At 47.6% G+C, this 23,587-nt stretch overlaps 3 protein-coding genes across 7 annotated transcripts in view; 1 reads left to right on the top strand and 2 right to left on the bottom strand.

The window, feature by feature from the left end:
- LOC116854027 overlaps positions 1-18,206 on the top strand; it is a 50,922-nt gene extending 32,716 nt beyond the window's left edge. For 3 of the 5 annotated variants that reach the window (XM_032835489.1, XM_032835490.1, XM_032835488.1), the window contains 3 exons: positions 81-332; positions 4,249-4,379; positions 8,525-12,501. In XM_032835489.1, the coding sequence (XP_032691380.1) occupies positions 81-332; positions 4,249-4,379; positions 8,525-8,635 (494 nt within the window). In that variant the 3' untranslated portion in view covers positions 8,636-12,501. Of the gene's footprint in view, positions 1-80; positions 333-4,248; positions 4,380-8,524; positions 12,502-18,073 lie in introns of those variants that run through there. The other 2 variants (XR_004380067.1, XR_004380066.1) reach the window with 2 other exon arrangements.
- LOC116854030 (fibrillin-2-like) overlaps positions 12,337-23,587 on the bottom strand; it is a 79,646-nt gene continuing 68,395 nt past the window's right edge. The window contains exon 22 of the mRNA XM_032835495.1: positions 12,337-14,475. Within this exon, the coding sequence (XP_032691386.1) occupies positions 14,282-14,475 (194 nt within the window). The 3' untranslated portion in view covers positions 12,337-14,281. The remainder of the gene's footprint in view (positions 14,476-23,587) is intronic.
- Positions 14,482-23,587, bottom strand: part of LOC116854028 (nucleolar and coiled-body phosphoprotein 1-like) — a 10,509-nt gene continuing 1,403 nt past the window's right edge. The window contains exon 2 of the mRNA XM_032835492.1: positions 14,482-22,102. Coding sequence (XP_032691383.1) covers positions 19,241-22,102 — 2,862 coding nt within the window. The 3' untranslated portion in view covers positions 14,482-19,240. The remainder of the gene's footprint in view (positions 22,103-23,587) is intronic.

The raw sequence follows: 23,587 nt of genomic DNA, 5'->3' as shown, positions 1-23,587 counted from the left end.
TATCCGTCCGCGTTTTCTCTCGCGATGCCGTGAGAGAGATCGACGAGCGTCGAATGTCGCGCGTCCTTTTGCGATTACAGGATACAGCAAGCCCCGATTGGAGTGTCCCAAGGACGTGGTGGCCGAGCTGCCGCCAGGCGGGGACGAGGCGTTCGTGACTTTTGACCAGCCGGCCACGGACCTGGATTGGTTCCGATACGTGCGCTCGAAGCCCACGTGGGGCACGCGGCTCGAGGCCAACCTGAAGCCCGGCGTGCACGAGATCACCTTCTTCGCGCGACACCCGGTATCGAAGAAGCAAGCCAGCTGTGTGCTGCGCATCATCGTCAAAGGTAATTAATTAGCAGCGCGGGTGCGTGTTAACGACGTATTGCGTACAAGCCCGCCCCGTACGCTCGCTCGCGCGCATATCGGCCTCTCCCGTTAATGACAGTTCCCCGCTAACAAGCGGGTTATTAATTAACAATCGCTCAATATTAAGTCGCAATTACCCAATTTGCGCCGACAGTATCAATCCCCGAAATTGATCCATCGATTCGGCTTTCATACGTACAAATAATTTCGTCGCGGTGGAAAACATCTCGCGCTCGTGTCGAAATCGATCCGCACGGAAATATCTGTATTATATTTGTGACTTTTATTCATCGTGTTATTTTGACAATCTCGTGTCGAGCTCGTGTTCGCTATCTCTGAATGTCAAAATTTCTGACTGTAAAGAGCGCGGACATGATGCTCCCCAATTTTTTTGTATTTGATTTTTAAATTAATCTTCTTACGAAACAAAAGATAATCACAAAATAAATTATGAATATACAAGTTTCAAAGAGTAGCTTTTTATCGTTCTCAGAAAAATTAGCTCTAAAAGTTTCAAGTCCGGCAAATGACGCCACCATTGAAAAAATTAAAGAATACAATTTGTTATGTGAATAAAATATCTTCATTCAAAGTATTATTTGCAATAAGAATCATAATACTCAAGTTCTTGTCGGGAATAACAAAATCATGGCACACGACATAAGATGACAAAATGTAAAAAGATTTGAAACTTATATATTTGCGATCTACTCGTGATTATTTTTGGTTTTATAACAAAATCAACTAAGAAATCGAACAAATCGAGGAAATTGGAAGAAATTAGAAAAAATCGAAGAAAGACAATCTGCCTCGTATTGAGTCAACGTGAAAATGAAATATTGGATAAATAGAGATAGTGAAGTGCGATAGATTTCACCCAGGATCCTTATTCTTAAAATAGTTGCGTATACGTAAGTTTTACTGTGCAGGTTTAATTGTACCATAAAATAGCCGCGCAATGAAAATTACGTATACGCAAAAATTTCAAGAATATGGGAATATTTCGCGGCGTCTGTTTCAACTCATTTCCCGGAACACGAGGTCGTTAATTGATCTCAGCCTCCGCCGTTGCGAAAATGTTGGCCACTGGATTATATGTATGTCGAGACACGCGTGGCTACTCACTAAACACACGTACTTCCCGACAAGGAAAAAAGAAAGGGGAAAGACGTAGTCTTGGCGTCGATTACATCGCGACGATGCAAATACGCCGGCGCATCAATTAATCCGGATTACGGAGATTGCACTCCGCGCGGAAGGCAGGAGATAAACGTCTCTTGAACCCTGAAAATCTTGATTAATAACGGATAGGGACGGAGGATAACGCATGGGTCGGTTAATACCATCGGAAGAACACATGTTAAATAAACCGGGAAGTGTGTGCGCTCAGAGAGAAATCGCTGCATCATTTAGCTGGCGTAAACCACTCGATGATTAAAGTGTGAGATTCAAGAATAGGGAAGACTTCAAGTGGCCCCAAGGGTATGTTGCTCATGCGGTTCTCTTACTATTTATTTATCTTGAGAGGAACGGAGTGGATATGTAAAAGCGCTACTTTTAAAACGCGGATATCCTTTTTCCCGGAGTTTCATCAAAATCGGGATAGAGAAGTCGTAACGTCGGAATTCTGAGATATGTGGGACATCTAGCCCCGGCCTCCTCTGCACGCCCGCTCGTTCGTCTCGCATTCTTCGCGGCCGCGAGCATTCGGAATCTCGTGCCGAGAAATACTTCTTACAGACGTAATGTACGTTCTTACGAAAAAGAGGAAGTCGCCGTTGTCGCCGCCGCCGCCGGCCGAGTTAGCAAATTGCTAGGTCGTCCCATAAACCGACGTCGTATCAAAAGTTTTCCGCGTCGCCTGTTAACGCCGCTGTCGGGATCCTTTAAAATACGTCTTAAGAATATTACGTTTCCGTGCCGCCCCCGTCTACGCTGATGCATCTTTCCGGGACGTGAGCGAAATACGCGCGCACGCGAGCGGCGGGGCGGCGGCGGCGGCGGCAGTTCGTCGCGTCGCAAGTTAAATCCTTATATGATTCCGAGTAAACTCGCGACTTACTCCCGCTGGCTGGCAGCTAGTAAATTATTACTTTAACATTCGCGAAAACCCAGCGCGAGAAACCAAAGCGCCTCGCATCGTCCTTGTTTGTCATTCAGATTTAACTCCGCGCGCTGCATCGCAGAATGTCGCGGTTTCTTCTTTCCTGTCATTCCGCGCTATCTAAAGCTGCAACGATAATGTTAAATGTGGCAGTTCAAAGATGCAGGATTGGTGATGAAGTTGTAAAAGAGAGAGAGGAGGAGATAGGGGACAAGGATAGGGACAAGGACGGGAACGGGAACAGAGACAGAGAGAGAGAAAGAGAGAAAGAGAGAGAGAGAGAGAGAGAGAGAAATATTTATTAAGCGTTCTGGGATGTAAATTCCCTCAAGCGCTATCTAACGGATAATAGATGTTAGCTGTCGTTAACTGTTGTTTGTTAACATGTTTTTCAAAACTACGATGGAACCAATGATACAGTACGAATCATTAATATAAACTGATGAAATGAGAAGAAATAGTAAATGGCTCAACAATATCAGTCTGCAACGCAAGTTGGATGGACTCCAACCTTATTTAACTTCAAGAAAGAGAGGGAAAAAAGTAGTAAAAAAACAGAGAGACAAAAAGACAAAGAGAGAGAGAGAGAGAGAGAGAGAGAGAGAGAAGGAAGGAAGTCTCTTTACCGTGATCTTGGGTTATTCATATTTCTGCGCGTCACACACGCGGAGGTCGAGATAACTTCTCATAAACGATTCGACGCGCCATGTATACGCCAGCGTAAGGTCGTTTTGTTTTAAACGAGTGGCACTTGAGGATTGCATTTGGCGCTACGAGACCGCGTATCTTGTAAAGAGTGCGGCTCTCATTTGTGTCTAAAAGTAAGTTGACGAAACTAATTTGGCGCGAGCGTATAACCCGAGTCTTCATCACTGGCACTTGAGCCAACGAGTTTTCTCTGAAAACGTCAGCCTGATTTTGCGGACAGTCCGCGCGCAACTTGAATCGTTGCCTCTTTTTTCGCTCCGTATAACTCGCGGAAAGACTTGGCGTGCGAATGAACTTCTCCAGGGGAAACGAATGTACAATGGGAGGAGAAATATCTCTCCCTTTGCAAAATCGTATTTCTCCGTGGCGACGTGAAAACACATCACCTCTCTCATGTGTCACGCGTTGTTCTTGCGCTCCGATAAAAACACATTCTTCCATTATGTATAAAATATAAATTTCTAATTACAGAATATATATTCCCGGGCAGAAGACACATTTAATTAGTTATCAGGACGGTTATCTCAGACGCACAATCAAACGCAATGTCTACACGGGCTGGAAAACCATGGCTGGATTAATGAATTTTCTGGCGAAATACGAACGAGCCAGAGAATTCCGGTTGAAGTTGCCAGAATCCTGCCGGAGTTAACTGGAGATCTGGTTCAACTAGAATTTCTGGTTCGTTCAAGTTTCACCAGAGATTTGGTCAATCCGACCAAAACTTCGTTCTCCCGCGTTTGGAAGATATGTTTGTGGAGAAAAATGCACACAGACGAAAAGCCAAAGTCTCGAATTGTTTCCTCGGGGAACGCCTTAATTCGCGAAAAGCCGTGTCTCGCGAAATCGTGCATAAATTTCCTCCCGGGTTTCGGTGCTCGCCCCGCCCCACCACCAAGTCGCCAACTCCGTCATCCGGCGACGAATGCGGAAATCGAACTCCCTGACACGCGAATCGACTCGACCCGACGAATTTTCTTGCGACCTGCAATTTCTTAGCGACCGAGCGACGGTATGCGCGCGCGATAAAACGGGCAGGATCCGCTATTACTTACACAATTTGCTAATCCCTTGAACTTTAGGTGGTGAGGCACCGAAAGTCAAAGACTGTCCGAACGACATCGAAGTCGTCGGGAGGAACGGCACGGCGATCACATGGACGGAGCCGACCTTCACGGATAACGTCAAAGTGACGAGAATCATTAACAACGAGGTAAGATCAGGTTACTCATGTTACTTTTTCGCTACACTGAAAAAATTGCATTCTCCTTTTAAAAAATTCCATTTACATAAAGAGTATCCTCCTCTGAAATATGCGCCAAAAGGATTCTCTTACGTTAAAAGTAGAATCTTATAAAAGATCAGAAAAAAGACTACATATTCTAAATATTAGATTGTAAAGGATTAGTACTATATATATTCCAAATATTATAAATATTAGTACTAGATATTCTAATTCTGATAAATTCAGGTTACGTACTAGAGATAATTAACATACTGCATTGCGAATAAAATTCTGATGCACATTAAAAAGTAATCAGTTTTAATCAGTAATATTGAAAGTCATAATTACATTTACTTGAAGAAGGCTAACATCCTATTTAATATCTGTCTTTTAAAAATTCTCTCATAAGTACTTCCGCTATCTCGATAAAATCTCCTTCTTCTTGCCACTTTTGGATTCATACACTCTTCAAAAGTTATATAAAATCAATTCTGCGCGAGCACATGAAAATCGTCTGGCTTGCATCAAAAGTCGTAAGAACAACGAAATGTCGCTTGTCGTAACAAGCGACATTTCGTCGCAGGAAACGACAGTTGTCGTAAAGGTTAGATATCAAGGAAAAGAATATTTTCTTCATTTCAGAAGATATTGTATGAAACTTAGGAAAAGAAGGAAATATTCTTATTCTACAAGAATATTTAAGAGTTAAGAGTGACGGAGAAGTATATAGTCTTTTTGTATGGAGAATACAACTTTTTTGGTGTAATCGTATCATATCGTCTACACGGAGAGAATACCATAGCTTCTTTCCTTTTCATATAAATTCTTCTCAGTTTTATTGTTCCATTTCTGATAGTGCAGGAATAGAGATTGTCAGTAATGTCTTACCTCGCTGAGGAGAGAGAACATGGTAAATCTCGCTAGAAACATAGCGAGAATTTCGCTAGAAATATACGCCGAAGAAAATATAATCTCTCCCTTAGCGGAACTCTCGTGTGATCTCAAGAGAATTCTTCTGAAACTAAGAGGAAAATATTCTAATCAATATTATTCCTTTTCATTAGAAGTGAGATGCTCTTTGGATAAGAGTTTTTTAAAAGGAAAATAGCACCTCTCTTGTGCAACTAGAGTTTTTTTTTGTTTGATGCTAGAATATTTTCCTTTAAAGAGTTCTCTTAGTAGAGGAATCCTCTTTGAAGTAGTTACATAAAAGGATTTTCCGCTAAACATGAGGTTATACTTTCTCGTGTGTAGTACATCACGGAAAACAACAGATTAGTCGATTCACGGACAAGTCAACCGTATTTCAGCTGAAGCAGCCGGAATGTTTGATTATGATGGCTGACCTTAATTGTCTAATCAACTCAGTTGAAATGCGGGACTGTTCTTAAATTAAACTAATCTTTTTATTCTTTTTAATAGCACATCCTCAAATATTAAGCCCCTCAAATATAAATGGCATTTATGAAACGAAAGGATAGTCGATTTCTATGATTTATTTCCGCGAATGTCGACCTGTTCCTCGGTTATAATAGATATTCCACAGTAATGTTTAACACAAATTTCTCTCCGTGTATTATTTTCGTTTCGAGGCAAGTGAAACTCAGTCGTACAGTACTGGCATTAATTATTGTGTTATCTCGCAAATTATTCCTTATACGTGGAGATACTCTTTAGCTCAATGTAGGTGGAATATTTTGTTGTGGCGCCCCGGCACTCCTTTCAATTAATAGTCACGCAGAAACTGAAAGCTGGTGATGGTCGCGCATAACCTGCTTTCACGTAATGCGAGCGAGTTACTCCGCGGCGAATCCTCCCGTCTGATCCCAAAATGGCCCAAAGTGTTGCATTGAGCCCGGAAAGCAAGAGTGTTATTCTTGCTTTGTCTGAGGAAAACTTTTCTACGCGCGAAGTTGCAGTCAGAATTAAATTCTATGGCAAGATTCCTGAAAGAATACGGAGAAACGAGCTATTTGGGGTGGATGAAGGGTGAAGTGAGGGAACGTCGTAAAACTGCGGTAGACGACCGAGTTCTCAGTAGAAATCAGTTTGAAAAATCGCCGACTAACGTCCAATGGATCGAAGAGCGGGGAAGAATCGTCTGGAGTAGCGCGTGGCAGCTCGTCCGCTCGTGTGAGCGCTCAAATTTATTGGCTGACGCAATAATTATAATGCCGGTACTGTGCATGCAGATTATGACGAGTATCAGCCGATGCACGCTTCGGCGCGTGTATGTCCGGTCGGTCGTACGATTATTTGATGAGCAGCACTGCTCGATTTGCATGACTTTAATCTGCTGGGCGCGGCGCTGTGAATAAAAGTTAGCTGATATCTCGATAATTAAGTCCGCGCGCGATATTTTCGGATGATACATAATGGAAAGGCGTCGACACACGCATTCCGGCGATGCGCATCGAATTACGCGCGCGCACGTAACGAACGCACGAGCTGCGATTGGCTGGAACGCGATCATTAATATTTCACAAGCGTGGAAACACTCATTAACGAGGACGATATTATCCCGCGCAACATCGACAGATGTCTGGTCGTTTCGCAATTGCTCGAAAAACTGTTTAGATTGTGGGGAATAAACTCGACTATGATGGCCATACGAGAGAGACGACCATAGGCTGTAATTTCTCCAATAATTGCTAAATACGTTTCAGCGAATTCGCATCTTGGCGGAAAAGCAGAATGGCAGAAGCCAATCAGAATTCGCGCTGGCGATCAGATAATCGACAGATTCTGCTTTTCTACTAGCACGATTGGCTTCTGCCTTTCTGCTTCTCTGCCAAGATGTGAGTTCGCCGTAAGTATAAACTGTTGTAAATGTCGATTATCTTTGAGAATGACTATAAGGGCGCACTATTTCAGCAATTATTGCGCGGAGAAAACTACTGTGGTTGCTAAATCCATGTTCTATGATTAGAGAGAAAATTCAAGTGATTTCAAGTGAAATAGACACGGCATTAAAAGTTGTCGTTATTACATGTCTATCTATACAGTTCTCACAGCCATAGTTCTTATGATAATGTTCAGTTAAGTACATTCTCGTGTACGTAGTTGTCTCAACCGGAGGAATATTGCTGTCTCTCTGTTGTGGTCTGCGGAACGAATGCTATGGTTGAGAGATCCGTAGAGTTTGGTTGCACCATACAACATTGAGAGCAATGCCTAAACATATATGGGTAGGCAGTAAAGAAGCTTGGTTTACCATTTTCAGAGCACTATGGTTATTACTACCATCTCGTATGCATTATATGCATGAGCGAAAACTAGCATTAATATTTTGTTATGGCAAGCACATTTAGGCAAGCGATATCTCTAGTGTTTTCTCCGTGTGGACGAATTACAGCCATCCTTATGGCCATCCATATGGCCGTCGTGTATCCGAGTTTACCCCGCATGTTCGCTCCACTCGACGCTTTCAACGACGCGGCGCGTCGCGACGCGAGCACGCGCTTCGTTGCAGATCGCCCCGCCGTCGCGAGCGAGACCGCGACGCGCGACGATAATTAATTAATTAACGTGCGTGGGTGCATGCGCGCGCGTAACATTATATCAAAATATAACGTAATATTATATCAGAGGCTCCACAATTAGCTTATTTGTGCCGAAGCGCATCAATTATTATCCGAATTATACTCCGGTTTCCCGTCATTCGTATCCAAAGCCCCGCGCGGCTTTGATGAATTATGTAAATTTGTTGAGCGGCGAAATATACAGAGGAAGAGACAAGGAAGTGGAGCGAGCAAAAGCGATTCCGGCTAGGCCAGGGGCGACCGAGGAGCGGGTTGGGGAGGAGGACGAAGGGGTGCATTCGTTCGCGAGAGCCCGCGGTACCCCCGCGGCACCCCTGCGGCCGTGAGATTAGTTAAGCATAATTTTCTCTCTGGCGCGCGAGGAACGCGCGGGGATTCGCACGGCGAATGTTGCGGGTAGATTCTGGCTGTGCTAGGCGAGGGTGGGGGAGGGGGGATGGAGAAGGCGACGTTCCTAGTGCCAAAAATTCGCCGCGAAGGCGCTTACCAGCCCCGATCGCGATAGGGGGGTGAGCGCCTTCGTCCCCTCGTTGTTATCGTCGTCGCGCCACCGATCTGTCGTCGATATTTTTCCGTCTTGCTCCTTTTTAGAGCCCAGGTCGTCGCTTCGACGTCGGCGGTCACCGGATCGAGTACGAAGCGGGCGACGAGGCCGGCTGGTCGAGCAAGTGCGTCTTCACCGTGGTCCTCCGGCAGAAATAAGTGGCGGAGAGGATCAGGAGAGAGAGAGAGAGAGAGAGAGAGAGAGAGAGAGATGAGAAAGAGAGAGAGACGTGAAAGAGGAAGAGAAGACAGGGACACACGACGCGACAGGGCGGAGGACGAGCGACCGTCGAGAGAGAGGGAGAGATGAAGAGAGCGTGAGAGGAGAGAACGGAGAGAGGATGAGCGAAAGTAGGAGGAAGCAGCGTGGAAGAATAACGACAAGGTAATATAAATGGAAATGCCGCGGGATCGGGCGCGCGCCGCTCTCCTTACGTACGCCCGTAATGGATTCCGTTTTGTCCGGCAGGTTACACGCGGCTAAAAGAAAATACGGATATCCGCACCCCTTTCTCTCTCTCTCGCCTCTCTCGTCTCCTTCTCCGTCCCCCTGTCGCATAGGCTAACACGCGACACCGCGCGTGATAGGGCTGTTAGAGCCCCGAAACGGGGACGAGGCGCGCGTCCATTTCGAGCTGTAAGAACTAGTCGACAGAGCGTGCCTCGTTCAGATAAGAGTACTTCGTTGACTGCCACTTTTGATAGAGTAAACGATAGTTTGGTAGTATTGCAACGTGCAAACTTACGAGTAAGCGATTTCACGTTTAACGTAACGTCACTTTGACACGTAGGCGAAGGTGGAGACAGAGATCGATGAATCTTCCTCTCTCTCCTTCTCCCTCCCTCTCTCTTTCCCTCTCTGCCTCCCTCTCTCTGTCTCGCTCTTTTTCTCTCTGTCTCAAGCATCGATTGCGTATAGCTTCGGGTTCGTCCGTTTCATTTCCCCATTTCCTTCTTTTTTTCGCATGAAGCTTCTGTCCGTTTCTCTTCTTTTGCTCCTCCGCGAAAAATACAAGGTTATACGAATTCACAGAATTCCTATAACTCATCCATATATATATATATGTATCTATCACCGGAGGGAAGGGGGGAGAGGCAGGAGAAGGGCATGGGAGAAATTTTAAATTACAGACACAACGGATGTGGCCGACAGAAGCGAATTAATTAACGCCCCGATCCCGACGAGTTCGCCGAGCCGTCCCCCCGCTCCCTCCCGGTCCTCTGATCGCTGTTAGCGGTAATTTTTCATCGCAGCGGGTGCAGAAGCGTGCGGCGTACACGATAATGCGCGTGCAAAGCGCAACCGCGACACGCGTGTGCGCGCGCGAGAGAGAGAGAGAGAGAGAGAGAGAGAGAAAGCGAGAGAGCGTTATCGACTCGCGCGCACGCACCACGTTGAGTAGAAATTAGGCGCTCGTTATGTCGCTAAATGCGTCGCCCGGAGCTCGACAAACTCTACTCCGTGCTGATACGATATACACGCGCGCGCGCACACACACACACACATGTACACACGCTGCGCGAATATATAGTCCACGGTAATTAACGGGGTGGCGGTCTTGAGTGTGCGCCGGCGTCGCCGGCAGATTCCTTTCCCGGCGATAAGACTCTCGCCGAATGAGCCCGCTGATGAGCTCAGACAATAGAGGATCAACGTGTGCCGCTGTCAAAATCACACGCGAGCGTTCCCCGGGAGCATAAGGGTTAGGCGGGATCTCGCGCGTGGCGTTAAAGCCCGCGTAAACCATCGCCGGCTTACGGCGATAATGTCGGCATTATGGAGGGGAAACGCGAGCGTGTTACTATCCCGATGCTTGGACGCGGAATTGCGTCTTACGGGGTCCTGAGGCGACTCGCGCGTCGATACCATGGGTGAACGGACGCGGCGCGACGATATTATAAAATATATTGTCGCGAGATACACACGACGTTCGACGCGCAACAAGGAGAAAAGACTCGAAGAGAGTGCGGCCGCGAGTTCAGCCGCGCATAATGCGGCATTCGAAATTTCAAAGTACTTCCTGACGAAAATGTGGCTATTCGTGAGTAGATTCAAGATACTTGAATCGCGCGCCTCACCATTTGGTAGAAGATAGCCCAAAAAATACATGTATTCTGTCGAAATAAATAAAAGCAAAAGTAAAATAACTAATAGCAGAATTGACCATTGCTGATCACGATGAAATCAACCGACGATTATGTTAATTGCAGCTTGGTAAGTCACCCTAATTCAATAAATATTATTAGCACTTGTGATCCATATTATTTTATTAGTAAAGACTTTAATCTCTCTCTTCCATTTCTTACGATATTTCCTATATGTTTCTTGCAAGGGTCCTAACAATACAATTTACTTTGACAAAGTACGTCGATTAATTTTTAATTTTTAATAAGTGATGAGGCGCACATCACTTTGGTGCTTATATATCTTTAATCTACTTATGAATAATTCTAATTTTGTAATAAAATAATTTACGATTTGAATGCCGCAAAATGGGGCTAAGAGCTTACGAGAGCTCGGCCGTTCTCTTTATCTGTGGCGCACAAAGTTCATTTCTGTGAGACAAACTTCTTTTATTCCACAAATTAATTTTCCAGTGCTTTTCTCTCCGCACGCTTTCAATTAACGTTGAATGAGACTGGAAAGCGTACATGGACGTGTTACTTGTTTTTTATGCCGCATATAAATGTTCAAATATTTTTCTCTTGGTGTCTCAACCCGACACCTATTATTAGCATCATTAGCGGCGCCGAGACTACAATCCGTTCGCGTCTCGCGAAATCTTTCGTGAACCAAGCGATATAATCGAGGATCTTACATGTAGATGCAACACTCTCTTCTTAACGATCGGCCCTTCCTCGCAATGTTCTCATCACCGCTGAGAAGAAAGCTCACGAGCTCTCAATCGTTTATTATAACGCGCAGTAATATTTCATTGCGTTGAAAAATATCGCTCTCTACCGTAATTCCTTTCAGGGCACTTTTCAATTATATCCTCCCACTTGATCTTATATTAAATATTAAATGACGATTCCCGCGGGAGCTGGCGGAAATGCGGAAAGTATTTTTCCTGCCTGCCTCTCTCTCTCTCTCTCTCTCTCTCACGGTTGCAATAGAATTGTGCACAGTTGACGCGATGAATAATTACCAGCGCCTAATTAAACCGAATCATTCCGTTGCGAGCGGGGAGCTATATTCTCGCGGGGAACTGTATATTTGCAAAGTTCCGTTTTCTTGGCGTCTAAGGTGCGCCAATCACGACGCAGATAGCCAGTCAGCCAGCCAGCCAGCTAGACAAACAGCCGGCTGGCTAGCCCGGCGTCTTCCTCTTCGTCCATGAGCACATGCAATTGCCACTTACCATTGCGAAACACAACTTTTTCGTTTCCTGTCCGTTCCACGGGAGACAGAGAGCCACTTGTTTTTCCGGCACGCATTCGCGCGCATCAACGACGACGCCCGCATCGACCCGCGGCACCGATCAATTAATAATGCTCGTTGCGAGCTGGTAGCTTAATAACCGCGTGGTCTCCTCGATGTGGTTCTTGCGTTCCGTTAAACGGCGAAGTACGTAGCGCAACGTAATGTAAAGGGTAACAGGAAAACAGGCCGCGAGATGAGCTTAGGTCGCACCGGCTGGGGGGAGAGCTTCACCGCAAGATCGCGGCCGCGAGGATCACGACGCGCCACTCGACGCGAGGCCAACAGATTCGTAGATCGATCGACCGATTCCCCGACGTGATTCTGCGATCTCGCTGGATCCGCGAGATCGTCACCCTCGCCAGCCCGCCGGTGCGACCTGACGTCGATTCGCGGCGGCGTAGATTTACACACACACACACACACACATACACGCGCGTTTTCGTTTACTATTTATTGATACTCTCCTCTACGTCACACACTCTCGCATATCATTGTTACGGTGTAACGATCGATTATCATCGTACGGTATTATGATAGATGTATAAAATTTATGTACTAAATATACGTGTATACATACATGTACGTATGTATATTACAAGAATCAACGAACGGGGCCCGGCACGAACCGTCGCGGCCTCCGCGCGGCCCGATCGACCGGTCGATTTGCGAATCGATTCGATCGGGACGACCGCGAATGCCGCGCCGTTTCGCGCGGCTCCTCCTCTTCTCTCTTCCTCTCCGCTCTGCGTATTAATCTTAATCTTAAGAAGGCATCCTCGGCCGCGGCCGCGGCTATTTGTCTCGTCAACCGTGACAACTACGATATTGTCGATTAAGGCAATGACTCCGCGCGAGTAAAAAGTACGAAGCGCGCGTTTATCTAAAACGCTCCGTCCAACGAGCTCGAGACATTAATTGCTTCACGGGAGCGTGAGAATTTCGGACGTGAGGCACTTTTTTCTAGTATCCGAGTATATTCTCGATTTCTGATTATGTCATCTCATTCTTGGCGGGATTTTCTTGTACAGGCTGAGCTCTGTTGCCAACACTTGGAATGCCTTAGGAGCAAAAAACAGAGTTGGCCTGGCCGGATCCTCGAAGTTGCTCCACTTAGGAGAGAACGCTTCTTCTTCTAAGTAGAGTAACTTCGAAGATCGGAAGAGATCATCTCTGTTTTTCGCCTAGAAGATATTCCAAGTGGCGATAGTCACTCCGTACATGGCTTCAAGAGGACTCTACTGCGACCAATAAGAAAATATTTCAAGTACAATATTATTCCTCTCCCAATCAACATATGTAACAGATATTATATTGTTGAGTGGGAAATTATAACAATGACGTAACGTTATCGTTAATTGATGTTTACTGGGTCTTCATTAGAAGAGAAATATTCTTTTGACCAAAGTTTTCGCTCAGAATATAAGAGACAGCACCCGAATCGAGATTCTAGCCCTACTTTAGACTTGAAGTTTCTGTGTGTTTTGAAATGTATATTTGATACACATGGAAACTAAAGCTCTATTTAAGGCTTTTAAATAGCAAAAAACGTAATCGATTCGTAAGTTCTAAAGAGGACCTCTCAGCAAAGCTAGTAATTTAAATAGGATCAAAAAAGGTTAATGTAATGTCTTCGGAATGTCAAGATAGACGTGAAATGGAGTATTGAGGTTGAAAGTGGGATCAAAATTTCCATTCGAGTGTTCCTTCTTGGAATATTTTTCATTCCTTTTCGTGAAGAATCCCCTCTCGAGACCATATACTTGTGTGGTTGAGTCAATGAGAGTTTGCTTAAACGAACGAAATTCACTGAAGCAAACGTTTAGTCGGTTGAACGAATGATATAGTTATTGCGACGAGAATCATCAATTAATTCAATGATTGCGATTTGGTTAGCAGCTCCATATTAACGCAACTCCTTGTCGCACAATTTATTCTATAAATACAATATGTCTTTGAAGGGAGACGGATGACCGCTGATCCTGTCGATTCAACTGCTTCCCTTCTTAGCTGCTTTTCTTTTTCGATGCAAGAGGATCCCGCTGAGAATGGGATTACATTTCTCCGGCTGTTACCAGAAGTGCTGATTAACGAATATCAACGAAAGGCACTTACAAAATGAGAATACCAGCCGGAAGTCTCGCTCGGCTCGCATCGCTGTGTTCTCCGCGGCACGAGAGCACGCGACTCACGGAGTCAATTATAGTAATCAATCTCCATCGAAGAACAGGAAGGCGGGCTCTCCGCCGGCTCCTGCGAGACTTTCCCGCACGCGCAGGTGTTCGCGGTTTTAGTCGGGATTTACGCGACAGCTTTTCCTCCCACGGCCGGGTTAACTTACGTTCGCTTATTACACGTCGTTCACGGCCCGCCAGACGGGCCCCTTACGTGCAGCATTCATGCCGCGGCAATATTCTAGTCTCGACGCGGCCTGCGCCGTAATGAGTCGGTGGCGAAACTACGTGATCGGTCCTTATAGCGCGTTGCCGATATTGCCTGTGCAACAGCTGCTGCTGCTGCTGCTGCTGCTGCCGCTGCTCCTGCCTGGGGTGATATTGTTGTCGCCCCGAGTGTCGATCTGAGAACAATACATTCTCCCGTTATCGAGTAGCTCATCGCGCGAGCTGAGTAATGGAAGTTAGAAGTGTTGTTTTTGAGAATCTCTCGCGGGGGATGGGAGCGCGTCTCCTCTCTCCCTGGTTTCGTTTCCGAAAGTCGCGCGATTTTCCACGGCGCCGAGGGAGCTGTCCATTGTCTCGGGCCATTTCGGCGCTGACTAAATTCCGCCTTTCATTGCCTTTAAATTTCAATTAGAGCCCGGCGGAAGTAATGACGTGCTTTCCAGTTCGCCCGACTTCACTTAACGCCCGAAATCATCGCGCACGCGCGAGCCGGAGCGTGCAATCGGAAAGAAATGCTGTTGGGAAAAGCGCTACTTTGCATTGCTGACATTTTTCGTTTTTCATAATTTCGCGCGGCTTTGTACAGCGGAGAACGGTGGAATGCTCAATTTTGCAAACCTTTTTGGCACTTGCTAAATTCGTCTCGTCGGCGTTGAAATGTCCATTGGGGTTTGACGGAAATGAAGGTTTCTTGACTTAACGTCACGCCTGAGAGCACTCCTGCCAGCTGAGGGATGCAACTGGAGAGGAATATTGTTTGAGAGTCGCGGAAGTTTCGATCTCGTGATTTCGAAGTCGCGCTATTTAGTACAGAGGAGAACAAGGGGATGTCAATTTTTTCAGACTTTTTTGGCGTTTATTAAACTCGTTTCATCGACTTTAAATTTCAATTAGAGTTTGATGGAAGTGTAAAGATGTGCTCTCTTTTCCTCTCGACTTAACATCACGCCTGAAAGCACCCCCACGAGCTGAGGGATGCAACTGGAGAGGAATATTGTTTGAGAGTCACGGAAGTTTCGATCTCGTGATTTCGAAGTCGCACTATTTAGTACAGAGGAGAACAAGGGGATGTCAATTTTTTCAGACTTTTTTGGCGTTTATTAAACTCGTTTCATCGACTTTAAATTTCAATTAGAGTTTGATGGAAGTGTAAAGATGTGCTCTCTTGTCCTCTCGACTTAACATCACGCCTGAAAGCACCCCCACGAGCTGAGGGATGCAACTGGAGAGGAATATTGTTTGAGAGTCACGGAAGTTTCGATCTCGTGATTTCGAAGTCGCACTATTTAGTACAGAGGAGAACAAGGGGATGTCAATTTTTTCAGACTTTTTTGGCGTTTATTAAACTCGTTTCATCGACTTTAAATTTCAATTAGAGTTTGATGGAAGTGTAAAGATGTGCTCTCTTGTCCTCTTGACATAACATCACGCTTGAAAGCACCCCAACGAGCTGAGGGATGCAACTGGAGAGGAATATTGTTCAAGAGCCGTTTCGATTTCGTGATTTCGAGATTGCGATATTTTGTACAGCGGACTTCGAGTGGATGTTCGCTTCTTCGGGTGTTTTTGGCAGTTATTAAATCCGTTTTATCGACTTTAAGTTTCAAGACGGGAAGGTGTGCTTTCTTGATTCCATATCACGCTTGAAATCACTCCCGTGAGTTGAGGGATATAATTGAGGAAAAATATTGTTTGAAAGTCGTCGACGTCTCGATTTCGCGATTTCGAAGTCGCACAGCGGAGTTCGAGACGCCAATTTTTTCGGGGTCTCTTTGACACTTGCCAATCTCGTTTCATCGGCTTTAAATTTCAATTAGAGTCCGGCGGAGGTAAAGATACGCTCTCTTGTCCGCTCGACTTCGCGTAACGCCTGAAATCACCGCGCGCGCACGAGCTGGTGAATACAATTGGCAAGAAATATCGTTTGAGAGGATCGCCGGAGGTGGACAATTCGCCGAAGTTTCGATCTCGTAATTCCAAAGTCGCGTGATTTCGCACAGCGAAGCTCGAGGGCAGACGCCAATTTTTTCAGGACCTCTGCCTCTCTGACGCTTGCCGAATTCGTTTCGACCAAGTTAAATTAGAGCGGGACAAAGCGCGCTTTCGTGCTCGATCGAGTTCACGCTGGCGGCCGGGATCTTCCATCCGCGATGGTCCCAGCAGAGTTAAAAAGGTTCAATCCCCGATTTAGATATTATTCGACGTATACGGGCGTATCGGAAGCGCTCCGAGCGTAGCCGGCTGTTGAAACGTCTTGACTGACGTGGGCTTTCCAATAAATTGGTCGGAATGTCGTCGGGGATGCCAAGCCGCCGGAATGCTCCCGTAGATGCCCATACACGGGGTCGAGTCGCGAAAAAGCGACGTCTCAATGAGAGAGTAAAAGTGGTGAGCAGCAAAAAACTTGCCAGTAGTACCGGCGCGGACTCATTAATCATGTGAAAGTCAATTTACGTCAGATTAGTAAGATTGATTAGAGGTACATTGAAAGCCCGATGCATCAAAGGGGGATTAAAGTTCGCTATAGAAACGATCCGACCCGCTGCTCCCGCGGCTTTTGACAACCCGGTAATAGCACTCTAACACCGGCGGATCACTCGCCAAGTGATCGCAAAGAAAATGTACGCGCGCTTGACTGCGCGAACTCGAATCTGACGGGGAGAGGTTCAACAGCGTGATGGATAACGCGAAAATTCGGATTGCATTATACATCATTATTGCCATCCGGTATTGACGGCCATGGTAAATATTATTATATCATTACCATCATCGCCGCCCGATACGAAGCGGCACGATAATAATGATCATAATAATAAACGATAATTACGGACTTTTCCAATTACTCGCGAGAACGTAGCGAGCAACATCGAGAGCGAGTGATATCGCCCCGGAACTGCGTTCGCAGATTTCAAGATTATGTCCGCGCGAATTGTTTACGTATTTTCTACCTCATGTAGATACACAATCGTTTCTCGTGTAAACAATGTGGAATTATGTGGAATATTGCGAATTACATTGAACTGCGTGCGCAAAAAGAAAAAGAGTAATTACATTATGAGATAGTTACCGTATCCGTGTGTTTTGGACATGGAGATTACAAATATATAACGTTTAAAAGAGACAACAAATTTGCAAATTTCTCATTTCGTCACTCTCCGAATTTTTTGGAGCGAAAAAGCGCTGCCAAGTGGAGCCCCATATATTTTCCGGCATTTTAAATTATTTCTTGTTAAAATTGTAGCTATTCATGAGTAGATTAAAGATATATCAAAGTAATGTGCGCCTCGCTATTTGGGAGGAAATGGCCCAGAAAGATACGTATTCTGTCGAAATAAATAAATTCAAAGGGTGAATAAATGGCATAATAAATGCTAATCAATTTTTGTTAAATAATATTTATTAATTTAAGGTGGATTTTACCAAGCTTCGGTTAACTTAATTGTCGATTAATTACGTCGTGATCAGCAAATAGCTACTGGCCAATCCTTGTTGGTTTTACAACGGAATAAATCGACGATTAAATTAATCGGAGAGTCACTCTAAATCAATAAACATTATTAGCATTTATAATCCGTATTGTTTTATTCATAAAGATTTTCATCTCTCTCTCTCTCTCTCTCTCTCTCTCTCTCTCTCTCTCTCTCTCCTGTTTTTCTTTTAACATTTTCTATGCGTTTTCTATAAGGATTCTAACGGTACCATTTATTTCAACAGAATACATATTCTTTTGGACTATTTTCCCCCAAATGATGAGACACATCGCTTTGATTCCAGGCGTCCACGATATCTGGATCTTTTTTGTTCTACGTAGAAAGACGTGTGGACAAGAAAAAGCCGAGAATAATTTTGTAGGCTGTGTCAGTCTCACGTAATTGTGGCCAACTTACACTACCCACACGTAGACGTCGTGGACTCATATAGCCAGTGCGCGAAAGGCCAGTCCTGATTGGAACAACGACGCGCATCGACGTGGAGTGGTAAGATAACGAACGTAATCGGCCGAGAGCGGGCATCGATCGCGGGTCAGTCAACGGCACGCGGCGGTCCACGTGGTGGAGCGAGGGACAAAACAACTCGGCCTCGTCTCCTCGGTAAGTGTCTGTCGTCATCGCGAGAAACACTTTCAGCCCGCGTCTTCACTCCCTCGCCTCGTTGGCCCCTGTTTCCTTTATGACTTATTAATAAACGGTGGCACTTGTGTGGGATCACGCCCGCGGACTGGCATGTAAATCACGCGCAGAGAAAGACAGAGAGAAAGAGAGAGAGAGAGAGAGAGAGAGAGAGAGAGAGAGAGAGAGGGAGAGAGAGAGACGGCCGCCGGAGACGTTCATTAACCGCTTCATGGCACTCGCTGCCGCCGCCGTCGTCGTCGACGGCGCTTAGCCGTCCACCTATTGTTACTGCCAGCGGCAATCAGCGGCCTCAGCCGCGGTCCGCTGATTGCCGCTAGCAGTTCCACTTGTAGGTAAGTAGGTTGCGCTGGGAACGCGATTTCGCGCTGATTTTTATGACCGCGACCAGCTGCACAAGCTGTGGAAATGGGCCTCCGCTCTGTGATTACGGGATTGAAACAACGATCCGGCCGATGTGATATAATTACGCGTCAATCACGCCCGAATCAAACGCCCTGTGTTTGCGAATCCTTTTCCTTCCTCCTTTCCCCCGTTCAGCGGCGACGGGGATCCGTACGGCCAGAAACGAACAGCGACTACGCCATTTTGTCTATTGGCCGGCGTATTGTTTTAATTACACGCGCTATCGATTCCAACAAGTATAACGTTTACACCCGAAATTCGCCCGCGCGCGACACGGTCCGGCGCGCAATAAACTCCAATTGCAAATCGTTTCGCGATAAAGACTGCGTGCAATCGCGTTAAGCTGCGGGGCGCTGGCTCTGATACCGACGGCGCGGAAGGAGGGGGATGATGTACCGTCGCAATTTCACGCGGTGTTGTCCGCGCTCGACGGCGACGTTTTGCGCAACAACAACTCGGGGTTCCTCTCCACCCTGCTCAGCACGCTCTGCAGCTCGCGAGTCTCCTCGGCCGACAGGGGCGCCTTTTCCCCCGACAGAATGGATATGGCGTCGGTGAGGCTGAGAGACGCCAGGGCGACACCGTGCTTATCGCTACGGTCCAGGAGACCCAGCTTCAGCGTCTCGATGTATCTCCTCAGAGCGGAGTTCATGGCGAGTCCTATTTTCGAGTCGTGCCGCGGTAGCCTCAGCTCTTCTTCGTCGCCGAACGCGGTGCCGGTCGCCCCGCTGCACTTCCCCCGCGCCTCCGCCCCGTCGACAGCGCCGTGCTCGCGCAGGAGTAGCCTTGCTCGCGCTGACCCTGCCGAGGGTTCGACGCGCTTTACCCCGCCCGCGGTCTCGGAATTCGCACTTTTCCGCGCTGTCGACGCGCCCCGCGGAGCGACCCGGTGACTTTCGGCGAGATGATGGCCCGCGCTGGCCGGCCTCGGCCTCAGATTCCGCGTGGTCTCGGGGGCCCTGGGTCGAGCGACGCGATTGCTGTTATTAGAACCCGCATTGTTCTCCGCCGTCGCCTGCCCAAGCGCATTTTTCACACCCGGGACCTCCTGGGCGTCTGCCCCGTCACCTCCCGTCATCCTCTCGGCGCTCTCTCGCGGCGGGGCGACCTGGGACGCGTGCTCCCCGACTTTCGTGGAGTCGACAGACGGCGGGACACTGCGCTCATCGCCGGTATCGTCGGCGGAGTTCAACACTTGTCTGGATAATTCGATTTTCGAGTCGAGCGGCGCGGCTTTGACGGAGGCGGCATTCGCCGCGCGTCGCCCGCGATTTAATCTCGCCACACTCGTCCGTCCATCTTGCATGAGCGGCGGCTTTGAATCTTCACTGGTGTCGCGCGTGTTCCTGGTCGGTTGCTTCTTCCCTGGGTCTGGGACCAGTCGCGCTGAGCGCGGCCCCCGCGTCGCTCGGATCCGCGGGGTTGTTGCGCTCGTCACGCTGGCGGATGCGTCAAAGGAAGCTTGGGGCTTGCGGCTCGTGCAGGCCCGCGTCCTCGGAGAAGAGAATGACACCGCGTTGTCCCGAGGGAACCTCGAGATCGCCGGCTCAAGTACTCCCTCCTCGGGTGAACCAGACGCCCGTGGAATCCGTACAGTTCCGTCGCTACCCTGCGCGACGAGATTTCTCCTGCCGACCTTTTCCTTCAACTCGTCTTCTTGTGGACGAGGAGATGTCGCGGTGACATCTTGCTCGCGTTCCTCCTCTTCCTCCTCCTCCTCTCTCTCCTCCTTTTCCTCTTCCTCCTCTTGCTTCTCTTCAGCAGGCACTCTGATATGTTCCTTTTGCCGCGACGCGATTACATTCGCTCTCAGCCCGGGCAACGTTGAACCGCGGCTGACGGGCTTCGACAACCGTCCTCCACTTGGAGCTGCCGATTGCCGAGGCAAGCTTCTGCCACGCGCCGAAACCGGTTGACCGGTTCTCGCGGAGTCCTTGGCGATATTGGCGTATTTCCTGTTGAAGGAACTGCCACGGTTCCCTGACAGCCAAGGGGGCCGCGCGCGACTCCTAGGGCTGATGGATGACTCCCGCGAACGGCACGACGTTTCGTCCCGGTGCTTGCCGGAATACTCGCTGTAGACGCTGATGATCTCGCTGGAGCTGCGCGGGAAGAAATTCGCCCTCGTCTCTTCCTGGCGACCACCGCCCGTTCGTCCGTACGACGACGACGGCGACTGCGGTCTGTTCGGCTGATCTTCCAATTTCTTCGCGGATTCGCCGAAACGGTCTGCGCTCCTCCTCCGTCCCGGTGATCCAAGGAGTCTTCTGTTCTCCGGCAGTGTAGCAGCTCGAGACAAGGCCCTTGATCCTTGGAGCGTCGAGGCGCTCCCGGCACTTGCCGATCGATTCTTCGTTGTCCAAGAGGACTTTCTCCGATCTTCCTTCAAGCTGCTTTCACGCGTCTCCTTAAAGGCGCGCACACGGGGTCGCGTTGGAGTCGAATCCAGGTCGTTTCTCCTTACGACGACTTTCTGTTCAGTCGAGGCATTGCTCGGCGGCTGAACATGAGGGTTCCCGTTGGTGTCCACGCTAGGCGATTTGGGCGAAACGCTGTCGACGTTCACTGGGAGATAATCCCTGGCACTTTCGCAACCGAAGGACTCGCGGTCGACATCGTCCTCGGGTTGCGTCTCCGTCTGCCTCTCGGCGGTCTTCGGCCTCCTCGCGCCTCTCACCAGAAAGTGGTCCAACGGATGAGGCTGACGCCCGGCGTTCTCCCGACTAGTCGTCTTGGTGGCATCATAGTATTCCTCGACGAAGTCGAAGAGGCTGTGGTCGTAGTGATCGTTCAGTCGCACGCCGATCACCGAGTCGGCCGAGTTGAGATGCAGCGAGTTCAGCACGACGTCACCCGGAGGCTGATAGTCGTCGTACTGCTGCCGCAGACTAGCCTCGATCAGTCGATGGCGGTAGGCCTTGTAATCGAGGCCCGATATGTCGAACGGTCGACACGCCGTCGCGATCGATGATAGGAGACGACTCAAGGACGGACGTTTCCGCTTGCGCAATTCGCGAGCCTCGATCTTCTTCACGACATCATCGTCCTCCACTTGTTCTCTACTTGAGCGTCTCCGTGAGACATCGTTGTCGCCTCGCGCGGCTGACGTGGAATTGATCTCACGAGCTGCCCCGAGACACAGTTCGGAACTCGAGGTGACATCGGCGACCTCGCGAGCTGGGTAACGTATCACCAGCGACTCGCTGGAGCGGCCGCGGCGACGGCAGGACGGGGCGGGCCTCTTGGCGAAGTTTTTCAGTGGCTCGTTCTAATTTCACGGGCCAAACGAACACGTGCCGGTGGTGAGAAGACACGAGAAGATTGAGGACACAATTATGTCGGTTCGCAACACGGAGAAAAAGTCAGCTCAGTTAGTGCGACTGCATTTTCTGTTGCTGGGAACCAGACGAGAAACTCCACTGCAGGAGCAAAAAATACTTGCGAGAGGTTTCCACTCAGCTCCAATTGCTCCCATCCGAGTCGAATTTTTGACCCCATTTTCGACCTCGACGTTCCATTTAACGTCTGTTTTGATACTCGAAAGCATGCTTTCAATTGCTTTCGATTCTATTTAAGTAAAGGATCTTTAGGTAACGCTTTTTGATCTATTTTTTCTTTCTCTTGGATCTATTCGGAACCTACTACTCTCTACCATTATTTCTACTTAGTTTTGTGCGCTTTCTGCTATTTAGAGGCCTTAAGCAGGGTTTCAGTTTTCATGTGTATATAAACATATAATGATCCTTCAGAATATACATATGTTACAAAACTCAGATGGGAGAAATGGTTAAAACTTCGACTCAGGCAGTAACTTCAACGCAGGAGACTCCTGTGCAACTGTCTGCTCTCCCACCAAGTGAAAACTTGATCGTGATTGCAGAGTCACAGTGAGCAGTAGAGGATTAACTAATGGAAATCGGAAACTCATAAACAGCTCCCAATTCTGAGCTATTCGTTCTTTGGTTTTCGCGTGATGGAGAAGAGGAAGAGCTAGCCACATGGGTTCAAATGATTTTAATGCAGCTGAATATCTTCGGCCACAGTAAGGTAATGCGGTCGCAGTTCCATTTTAAAGTCGTACATTCACTAATCTGTGAATCGACCATGTCTATTTCTTTCGCGTAAATTCGTGAAAAATGAAGAGCCTTGTTGATAAATTCAATAGAACTTTGCATTTTTCACGAGTTTACGTGAGGAAAATAGATCCCATTGAGGTAACAATCCGAATCGACATTCTAGTCCTACTTTCGACCTGAGTCCTTCCAACATCTGTATATTCTGGTGAATCAGTGTATGTTTAATTATTACACATGGAAACTGAAATTCGTTAGAATGCAGAAAATGCACAGAATGCGGCGAAGTAAGTGGATCGAACGGAATCAAAAGAATGCGTGATGTAGACTTTTAGAGTATCAAAATAAGCGTCAAGTGAAACATTGAGACTGAAAGTGGGATCAAATTTTCGGCGAGTTGTTCGTCTGGTTCCCCTGTTCGGTTACATGAGCTGAGATTTGCTTTCCGTGCAGCTGGGAAAGATCCAGCCGACCCGCCGCTTGCTTCGACAACCTTTCGAATTCTCGTGCGCGACTGTACTCGCGCGGCTGTTCCGCAAGGACGCGGATTTCGGAATTTCCTCACTTCCGACCTCGTAATATGCATAACTGGAGCGCGACTGTCTCTCTTTTCCTCCCTCTCTTTCTCTCTCTCTCTCTCTCTCTCTCTCTCTCTCTCTCTCTCTCTCTCTCTCTCTCTC

Source organism: Odontomachus brunneus, unplaced genomic scaffold (genome assembly GCF_010583005.1).
Source record: "Odontomachus brunneus isolate Ranch 3 - 2012 unplaced genomic scaffold, Obru_v1 Obru_scaffold_007, whole genome shotgun sequence".
Taxonomy (NCBI): domain Eukaryota; kingdom Metazoa; phylum Arthropoda; class Insecta; order Hymenoptera; family Formicidae; genus Odontomachus; species Odontomachus brunneus.
Note: the sequence above shows the minus strand (reverse complement) of the source record. Positions and strands in the feature narration are given on the sequence as shown.